Source organism: Chlorocebus sabaeus, chromosome 11 (assembly GCF_047675955.1).
Source record: "Chlorocebus sabaeus isolate Y175 chromosome 11, mChlSab1.0.hap1, whole genome shotgun sequence".
Taxonomy (NCBI): Eukaryota; Metazoa; Chordata; class Mammalia; order Primates; family Cercopithecidae; genus Chlorocebus; species Chlorocebus sabaeus.
Genome location: NC_132914.1, coordinates 49,690,760 through 49,700,933, shown reverse-complemented (window position 1 = coordinate 49,700,933; position 10,174 = coordinate 49,690,760). Strand labels below are relative to the sequence as shown.

At 58.6% G+C, this 10,174-nt stretch overlaps 1 protein-coding gene across 1 annotated transcript; it reads right to left on the bottom strand.

Moving 5' to 3' along the window:
* Positions 1 to 1,009: 1,009 nt before the first annotated feature.
* TAMALIN (trafficking regulator and scaffold protein tamalin) lies at positions 1,010 to 9,592 on the bottom strand. The gene is given in 9 exon segments (XM_008003309.3): positions 1,010 to 1,988; positions 1,990 to 2,204; positions 2,690 to 2,756; positions 2,948 to 3,014; positions 3,113 to 3,206; positions 5,388 to 5,490; positions 5,593 to 5,647; positions 7,276 to 7,325; positions 9,259 to 9,592. Coding segments are annotated over 9 exon segments (1,188 nt in total). The 5' UTR covers positions 9,505 to 9,592; the 3' UTR covers positions 1,010 to 1,697.
* Between the last annotated feature and the right edge of the window lie 582 nt (positions 9,593 to 10,174).

The window sequence follows — 10,174 nt, the reverse complement described above, 5'->3', positions numbered from 1 at the left end:
AGATAAACCCATAAAAGTCAAGACAGTCCCGGATGGCGATGCATAATCTGATGGGAATAAAACAGAGCTGTCACAGAGGAGGGTATGACTGTATTTCCCACTGGGTGGGAAGGTCCTCAGGAGGCAGGGCTGAGGACTGAAGGAGCCATCTGTGGGAGGGGCAAGTGCAGAGACCCTGATAGAAGGGGTCTGAAGTGTGCCGAGTACAGCCGGCAGCGCAGCCAGAGCAGGGAGTGAGAAGCAGAGGCCAGGAGGGGTCAGAATATCATCCCGGGAGGCTGGGCGCGGTGGCTCATGTATGTAATCTCAGCACTTTGGGAGGCCAAGGCGGGCAGATCACCTGAGGTCAGGAGTTCGAGACCAGCCTGGCCAACATGGTGAAACCCCCATCTCTACTAAAAATACAATTAGCTGGGTGTGGTGGCGCCTGCCTGTAATCTCAGCTACTCGGGAGGCTGAAGCAGGAGAATCACTTGAACCCGGGAGACGGAGGTTATAATGAACCGAGATGGGGCCACTGCACTCCAGCCTGGGTGACCGAGGGAGACTCCACCTCAAAAAAAAAAAAAAAAAAAATCAATCTCATCCTGGGATTATGGGAAACCGCTGAAGACTGCTAGAACAACAGGGTGATCCGTGATTGGGCCCGTCACAGGCCAGGTGGTAATGCCTCAAGTCCCTGCAGATCTGGCTTGTGCCCCTCAAGGGAGACCTCAGAAGCTGGGAAGGCGTGCCAAGCACACGTATTTCTACAGGGATGGCTGAGGACTTGAGGCAAGCCTTGGCCACCACCTGCTTGGGTATCTGGGGAGGGAGGCTCAAGCTGTGAAGAAGTGTGGGGCCTCCAGCTCAGGCCCATACATGTAAGTTTAAATCTCCCAGCCTATTTCCCTGGCTTCAGGCTGCAAGAAAACAAGACGTGTGTGCGTTGGGCGGGGGTTGGGATGGTGGAGTCAGAGCTTGCCCCAGTCCAATCCTCCCCCTCAGGCAGTCACCACACTGACACAGATGCAAAAAACCATCCATTTTATACAGTTTGTGGTTCAGAAGCAACAATATGCAGAACGGTGGAACAGTCTGTGCTGTCCCCACCCCACCTGAACTTGCCGGTTCCTGTCCCACAAGGGGCACAGAACACAGGCCCCCTGCCTGGCAGGACCTGACTTGGTTACAGGCCCCTGGGAGGAGCGAAGCCCTTAGGGGTCGAGGCCAGGAGGGAGGAGGACCAGCACCCGATGCCCCTGGAGGCCCGCTGGGTCATGGAACTGTGTGTGGAGGGTGGGGGGTCAGCCCACCACGGGCCATTTCTCCCCAAGGCTAAGGGCGGGGGAGCAAGTAAAGCTGAGGAGAGGGCTTCGTGGGACAAGGTCCCCATCCCCTGCTGGGAGGGTGTTCCTGGATACCCCTCAAGGCACTACAGATGCAGACTGTAGGCGAGCACCCCCATCTTGGCCCCCGATTTCCTGGCTTTCCACCTGCTCCAGCTCCCACTGTGGTTTGGCGGGGGAGAAGAGAAGGGTCTGGGCCCCCCACTCCCTCAGCAGACACCAGCCAGGAATCGACCCGGTGGGCTGAGGCTAGCAAGGACCCTCTCCCGCTGCTCTGGGCTCCTGGGGTCCTCTTGGCTCGGCCTCCCCCTCTTTTAGCGCTGTCTGTTGCGAATAAATAAATAAATACCTCCCTGCCCGCCCCCGCCCCTACAGCTGGCTCTCCTCCTCCTCCAGGGAGCGGTTGAGTCCGGGGATGAACTTGAGCAGCCGCCGGCGGAAGCTGCGGTACTTAGTTTTGCGCAGGCCGGGGCCGCATAGGGCCTGCTCGCGGGCCTCAGTCCAGAGCGCGCCCGGCGCGCCCCCACCTCCGCCCCCGCCAGGGCCTGCGCACCGCACACTGGCGCTGCGGCTTAATGCGGCCCGCGGCCCAGGGCCCGGCCCCACTGCAGGGGTCTCAGCGGGGCCCGGACCCAGGACGCGGACCGGGGGCGGCGGGGGGCGGCAGCGCCGGCGGCTCGGAGTCCCCGAAGAAGCACGTATGGTAGACGGCGTCGTCGGCGTCGCCCCTGGCCCGTCGGGCGCCTCCGCGGGGACGCCCGGGCACGGCGAGCAGAGGCCCGAAGGGCAGCGAGCCCGGGAGCAGGCCCGCACCGTAGAGGCAGGAGCGCACCGACTCCAGCGTGTCATAGATGCTGGGGTCCTTCACCACCAGGCCTGCGCAGAGACGGGAGAGGTGGGGGGTGAGTCAGGCCTGGGCCGTAGTGTCCTCCGCAAAGGATCGGAGGGCATGGATGGGGCATCCCCACTCCGTCCTGCTGACCATCTATCTCTGTGGCCTTGGCCAGGCACAACCCTGAGACCCTACTTCCCTCACCCGCAAATCAGGAATTATCACTTAGATCCTTATGGGGGCCGCTTAGCACAAAAGGGCCTCAGGAAGAACTGACACACACTCTTTGAGCCCTGGTGTTCCCCTCTGTACAGTGAAGATGACACTACCTGCAGAGGGCTAGTGTGAGAATAACCAGAAATTTGGGTGCGGCAGTACCCAAAGTAGTAGTGGCTCAACAAACCTTGCTTTACTGTGGACGTTTACTAGTAAACCTTTCTTTACTAGAACCCGCCAGTTCTGAGGGGGTAGCACAGATGGGGTATCTGTAGCAGAATAAGTGGCCCTTCACACCCCGGGATCTACTTACCATGCACCAGCCGCTGCTCCTGCACCATTAGGGACCTGTACTCTCCCCACTTCTCATACAGGGTTTGCTGCAAGAGACAGTCCCCACCCCACTGTCACAAGCTAGCAGGAAACTAGCAGGACGTGGGTACAGACAAGGGGTCAGGGAGTAGACAGAAGAAACCTTCAGTTAAAGGAGATTCAGATATAAATGACCCCCCACAGGGCAGAGGCTTGGGAAGAGGAGGGTGGAGGCTGGACATTATCTGGGTTTCCCTACCTTCAGGTACTGCAGACGAGCCTCCAGTTCCGCCTTCCGGATTGATGTCCCATATAGAGTTTCCAGTCTGAGGTTGGGGAATCAAAGGCTGAGTGAGCCACAGGCTGAGGAAATACCAAGAGGCTGAGCTCAGGAGTTCTCAGGCACCTCGGCTCCCAGACATACCTGAGAACGTTGCCCGACGCCTTTATGATGTCCACAATCTCTCGATGCCGGATGCCTTCTACGTTCAGGCCATTGACGCTGGCGATGGTGTCCCCTGCCAGGCAGACAAGGGGGTTAGATTTGCCCCATGGGGCATGCTAGAATTCCAGCATCCTACCTTAGCCAGAAAGGGGAGAGGAGTGGGTAGTAACTCCAAGGAAAACTCCCGAACTCCCTCCTCCAACTTCTCATGGTTCTCAGTAGACTTCCTCTGATATCTCTCATACTCGATCCAAACACACAGAACCACAGCCATTCTTCTGGGCCTGTAGTGACTACCAGGTTGTCCAGGCCCAGCACCCCAGCCAAAGGGCGTGGACCTCACACACCCAATACCCTCACTCTACCCTCAAGCTCTGTCCCAAGGCTAAGCCAACCCAGGACCCTGGGCTGCCCTCAGAGTTGGTTATTTCTGTCTAGTCCATGCTGGCCATAAGACCCAGTCAATTCAGGGAAAGGTGAGCAGCATCCAGCTGGGAACCAACCCTGGCCCCAGGCATGGCAGGCCTCATGGATCCACAGAGAATCAGTCCAGCCTCTGGTGGTGGGAGAGAAGCACAGGGAATGAGTGGCCCCTAGAGGGATAGTGCACCACTGCGGAGCCTCCTGACCACAAGCGTGGTGTGCTCCATCTGAGGGCTCCATTCCCATCTGTAAAAAGGGGTATGGACCCCTGCTGTGGCTGCTTCAGGGATGATGGAGAAGGAGAGTGGATGTGAAACTACCTTGACAAGTTGTAGTATACTACTTGGCTACTGCTACCATTTAAATATGGTTTGTCCCCAAAACTCATGTTGAGGCTTCATCCCCAATGTAACAGTGTTGAGAGATAGTAGGACCTTTAAGAGGCATTTGGGGCCGGGCGCGGTGGCTCATTCCTGTAATCCCAGCAATTTGGGAGGCTGAGGCGGGTGGATCACCTGAGGTCAGGAGTTCGAGACCAGCCTGGTCAACACGGCAAAACCCCATCTCTACTAAAAATACAAAAATGAGCTGGGTGTGGTGGCCGGTGCCTGTAATCCCAGCTACTCGGGAGGCTAAGGCAGGAGAATTGCTTGAATCCGGGAGGCGGAGGTTGCAGTGAGCTGAGATCACGCCATTGTACTCCAGCATTTGGGCCATGAAGGATCCACCCAATCAAGGGATTCATGCTGTTTTTGGGGAGTGAGTTCTTGCTCTGGCAGGACTGGTTTAGCTACCTGGTGAGTGGGTTGCTATAAAGCAAGATCACCCATGTTTTGTCTCTTTTGCATGTGCCTACTCGCCACTCTTGCAGGCGTTCCTGCCATTAGATGCCATCCATCATGTCAGAATGCAGCATGAGGCCCTCGCCTGATGCAGCCACTCAGTCTTGAACTTCCCAGCCTCCAGAATCATGAGCTAAATAACCTGTTTTCTTTATAATTACCCAATCTCAGGTATTCTGTTATAGTAACAGAAAATGGACTATGATAGCTAGCACGGGCTGCTGGTAAGTGGGAAGGAGGTAGGAGCTTAGGGGCAAGGATGGTGGAGGGGGGATTGATTCATACAGTTTCAGGCTGCCCTTCCTGGAACCTGGGGACTCTAGATCTGCTCAATCCAGGGGTCTCCTATTGAGGCATAATTTTCTTGTTAGAGGAAGTAACATATTGCTTTGGGAGGCAGAGGCAAGAGGAGGATTGCTTGACCCCAGGAGGTCAAGGTTATAGTGAGTTATGATCATGCCACTGCACTCCAGCCTGGGTGACAGAGTGAGGCCCTGTCTCTTAAAAAAAAAAAAAAAAAAAAAGTTGTTAATTGTTTTAAAGGGAGTAACATCAGTTCCTCAGCGTCGGGTCCATTTGGGGGCAGGATTGGCCTGATCCCCAATATCAAGCAGACCTAATGGAATGTTCCTTCTTCCCCAGCTCCTGCCCATGCTGACTGCCAGGTTGCTGGGAGGAATCAGAGCAGCAGCAGCAGCATCCACCATTAGTTAGGCCCTGGCTCTGTGCCCAGGGAATCCCCTTGCTGCACTGTGATGTTTGGATGCATTATTACCCTCATTTTGTAGATGGAGATGTATATAAGATCACACAGTACATGGCAAATTTGCCTAGATCCAAAGCCCTGATTCTATCTGTTCTTCTCTCTGGCCTTCTCAAAGAAGGAAAAGGAAGAGGAATTGATTTCAGGAGAGATTTCTCACCCCCTCTGCTTGGGAGTAAGGTCATATCCCCTTCCCAGACCTGGGTGTCCTGGGCTCAGGCCCCACCTGGTGTGAGCCCAGCCAGCTGGGCAGGGCTAGACTCATGAACTCGGCAGACAAAGGTCACCATTTCCACACGCTGCTCCTCCCGGTGGTGAAGGCCATACGTCTGTAATGGACAAGGGGACCCTCAGCCCAGGGTTGGGACAAGTCCATGCATCCCTCAGGCTGGCCGTTCAACCCCCCGACCCCTGTGTGCAGCTTCTCCCACCTGGATCTCAAAGCCAAAGGTCTGGTTATCCTCCTTCTCCAACGTCAGCACTTTCCTGCAAGAAACACAGGGGTCAAGACAATCAGGATTAAAAGGTGTAGCAGTCCCAAAGCTTGGGCCTCCCTGGATATTGGCCACTGGTCTAGAACATTCCAGCAGGACTCAGTCTCCAGTGACAGCTCAGTCTCCTCACAGATTATTGGAATGTCTTTCCCATACCCAACTGAAATCAGCCTCGTGGAGCCACAGAGAACCAATCCAGCCTCTAGTGGTGGGAGGGAAGCACAGAGAAGGGCCGGTCCCCTGAAGGATGGGCCGGCTGAGTTTTTTAGCCACACCCCAGCTTTCCAGTGAGCCCTACAGTACCACTTACTGACTAGCTAAGGCCCCAAATTCAGCCACAGCCTGGAGCCTTCTCTGTTCCACAGCTTTGGGGAGAGGACTGGCCCCACCCCCAGAGGCCAGTCACGAGGCTCAGCAAGACCACAGCTGCTCCTCCCAGCTGTGCTGGGGCCAGCCCACCAGATGTGGGGGCTGGGGGAGGGGAGCCTCGAGGCCACCCCTTCCCGCACTGAAGGCCTGCCCGCTGGACACAATGGTCTGGAGCCGCTCCAGATCCTCGCCTGCTGGGGGAGCCCAGAGTTTCCTCTGCCCACTCCCACCCCCTTCCTTCCCGCCCAGCCAGAGGCATAGTTAAAGCAGCCTCCAAAGGCCCCTTCAAGTAGCTCAGCCTCGGAAAGGCCCTGGAGACCAGGCTCCTCCGCTCCCAGCCTGACCCAGATATTTCCCCAAATGCTGAGCAGCACCTCCCGACTCCAACTCGAGCCCCTCTCGCTCTGAACAGCAGGCCTTTCCCCTCTCTCTGTACTACTGGGGCAGGGAGCAGGGTGGCTGGGAGTTCAGCGTCTACCCCAGTGTTCTAGGGTTTTTTGGAAGGGTCAGCAAACTTTTTCCGCAAAGGGCCAGATGGTAAATGCTTTAGGCTTTCTTTGCAGGCCCCTTATGATCTCTGTCATATATTGTTCTTTGTTTTTATTTTTATAACTCTTTAAAAATTATTAGCTCAAGGGCCAAACAGGCCAATCTGGCCAGCAGGCCAGTTGCTGATCCATTTTAGAGAAAGTCAAGCCCAAATCAGGGATGGGACATGAGTAGAGACAGGAAACTGAGTAGAGAAGGGACACTTCTGCCCACACTCAGATCCCTCCTTAGAGGGCTGCCACAGGCTGGGACCAGAAGAGGACTGACATTCTGGAGGCAGGGGTAGCCAGCCCCAAGCAGCTGGACACAGCCTGGCTAAGGTCTGGGCCCATGGGGTTTGCCAAGGTTGGGAGGGCTCAGGGGAGCCCAGGAGGCCTGGGTTAGGACATTCCCCATAGACTTTGCCTACACCCCCTCCCACCTCCCACATCCGTTCATCCAGATCTCCCCAGGGAGGGGTAACTGGCAGGGACTGGGGGTGGGTTGAAGAGCACCTAATGACTCAAAAGTCCCTACCTCCTTTCTCTGCCACCCCCTTCACACAGCCCACACCCCCACCTGCCCCTCACTCTCAGCGGGGGAGCCATGCTTAAAGGCTAGGAGAATGACTACCCTCGCTAGGCTGAGATGCTGTCCTGGCACCGCCCAACCCAGCACCTCACCCCTTTGGACCATGGCAGGGGCTGGGTGCTGGTGACTCACCGCTGCTGTTCAGGACTCTGGCTGAGATTCTTCCAGCGGAATCCTGAGCCCTGGGCAGGAAGATGGTCAGAAGGAGCAGGTGAGGCAGGACTGTCTTTGAGCAGATGCTGAGAGTGCTACCCTGGACACAGCGACCCACTTCCTGTTTGCCTCTTGCAACTCCACATCCACACCTGCTTTGGTGCTGGTACAACTATTTGCCAAGTGTCACTACTGGCACCACTCCCCAACTTTCTCTAGGGCCTTACCTTCATACCTGAGACTGCAGGGACACAACCATCCTCCTGGGTTCCAGATCCATGAACCTCTAAGCCCTTGTTGGTTTCCACACTGGCAGCGGGTGGGGAGATCATTATTCTAGAATGGTCTCCATCCCGAGGGCCCATGTCTGTAGAGGCTCAGGCCATCCAGACTCCCAAAGCTGAGGCAGGGGCTCTTCCCCAGTGGGATTCAGCGGATAGGCGTCCCCCCTGGGCTCACCTATCAAGGTGCTCCTAGGACCTTCTGCCAGCTGGGTCTCTCCATCTAATGTCTCAGCTACAGGCAGTGGCTTGGGAGGGCTAGGGTCAGGGACCCCGGCCTGAAGGGCTGGCAATCCCAGCCAGAATGTGGGGACATAGGTGCCAGGTCTCCTAAGGTACAGCCCGTTTCAGGGACCAGTTGTGGATCCCAGCTGCAGGTGACCAGCTGTGCCCAGCTACACCTGGGTCTCTCTCCATTGTCATACATTTTGTGCTTTCTGGGACAAAACATCTTAGATGTCAAACTTGTCAGCAAGTCTCACTAAAGGAGAGAGATCGGGAGTTCTTTTGGGACAGGGGGGTGGGGGAAGGATGAGAGATGAAGGTTCCTGTCTCTTCAGGGTCCTTGATAAACTAAAGTAGTCTCTCACCCTCCCTAACTTTTTGGTCCTTGGAGGAGGTCCAGTCTCAGAGCAGCCCTTTCCTCTGGAGCCTGCACAGCCCAGGGCCTTTCTGGTCTGTGCCTTTGCTAACCCTCCCCCCAAGCTGCCCAAGGCAAGGAAGGGAAGGGTCAGAACCAGATCGGCCTCAGGGGTGGGGACAGTTCCCAAATGGCCAGGGAGGAAGGACTGGGCAGCACAGAGAGACCCCTTTGTCTTTCAACATGATTTTCATAAAATGCAAATTCTCAACAAGCTGTTCATTGTGTGGGGGCTAGCTGGGGGCCAGGGGCAAAGGAGGGTGGCTGGGTGAGGAAAGGCCACCAGGCCCCTCTCCTTAACCTGGTGTTGTGTAGGTTCTGAGCCTCAGGTCCCCTGGGGCCAGAGGAAGAGGCTGGCCGGAGGGGAGACTCCGAGGTGGGCGCGGCCCGCATCCTTCCTGCCCCGTGGGCTCCCTGCGACCCCTCCCACTACGTCCGGTTCCGGCAGAAGTCCAGGGAGCTGTGGCCCTCGCGCCCCGCACATCAGACGTGGGGCCAGGCGGCAGGCCCCGAGCCCAGGAATCGGGGAGTCCCCTCGGAAGGGTGTGCTCTCCGGAGTCAGCGGCGCCCCACGCACTTCCTCAGAGTGAGAACGCACGCGGCACGGCCACCGGCCCACCTCTCCCACCGGGGGCTCTCAGACCTTCAACTTGTCTAGGGCCGTCTCTGCCTCTGGGGCGAGGGGATCCTGGGGATTCAGGACACCTGGCCACGAGGAGGCGGGGCATGGGGAGCAGAAAGCCAGATGGAGCGAGTAGGATAAGGGGGGTGCCGGGAGGAGTCAAGGAGGGAGAGAGGGGGCGCGATGGGGCGGCGCGCATGGGGCGAGGAGTTGAGAGCCACCGAGCCTGGGCACGGTGTGCAGGCGAGGGCCACGGCCTTCGGAGCAGCGGGGAACGCGGGGGAGTCGAGGCACCCAGCGGGGAAGAAGGTGGGTGGGGGACTCCGCGGACGCCGAGGAGAGGGCACTGCGGGGTCAGCAGGCCCTGTAGGGGGACGGAGTGGGGCTAAGCAGGTCCTGAAGGCGGGCGGGGGACGCACCTTTCGGCGAGGCAGGGTGCCCCCGGACACGGCGAGCGCGCGGTACAGCTCGGCAGGGTGATAGTCCTCCAGCGCCGCGTACAGCTCGTCCGCTGGGGGCCCAGGGGTGGCGGCTGCTGCAGGGGGTCCCGGGGTCGGGGCCGGAGCTGCGGGCGCGACTTCCGAGTCGGGAGCCCGGGCGGCGGGGTCCGGGGTGGCCGCCGCCTCCTCCTTCTGCTGCAGCTTCCTGAGTCGGCGGAGGGTCATGGCTTCGGCGCCGGGCGCCGGGTGGAGACGGCGCTGGCTCCGCTCGGTGGGGCTGGCGGCGGCTCGGGGATGCCAGCCGGGCGGGCTGCCCGTCACCTCCCTTTATAGGCTCCGAGAGCGGGGCGGGGTTGGGGGCGGGCGGGGAGCGGCCTCGGGTGGCCTCGCCCCCAGCACGCAGGACCCTCCCCACGGGGCGCAGCCGCCCTGGAGCCCCGCCCACGGCGCTCGACGGCCAGGGAAACTGCGGGAGCTGGGCGCTCGGTGGGGGAAACCGAGCAGCGGACGCGAAGGGGCGGGATGAGGCCCCCAGGGCGGGGCTTGGGGCTGCGTGATACCTGGAGGGGTCTGTGAAGGGACATTGAGCAAGGTTTGAAATTTAGGTACGAATAGCTCTGGCGATTCATGGAGCGGGGCACGGTAAGAGGTCACTGTAGGAAGCCTGGGGAGTCGGGGAGGTGGGGAGAGTCAAGGAGATCCAGGGGGCTGCAGGAGACTGTAGGGCAGGGAGAGAGGCAGCGGGGCTGCGCAGCAGTAGGGGTGGAGGCCGGACAGAGGAGGGAGGAGACTCCCTGAACTCTGCACAGAAGCCCCCAGGGAGTGAGAGGGCCCAGGATTTTCCCTTGACACAGCTGCCCCAGAAGAGCTGAAAGAGGCTGCCCCCTGTTCCCAC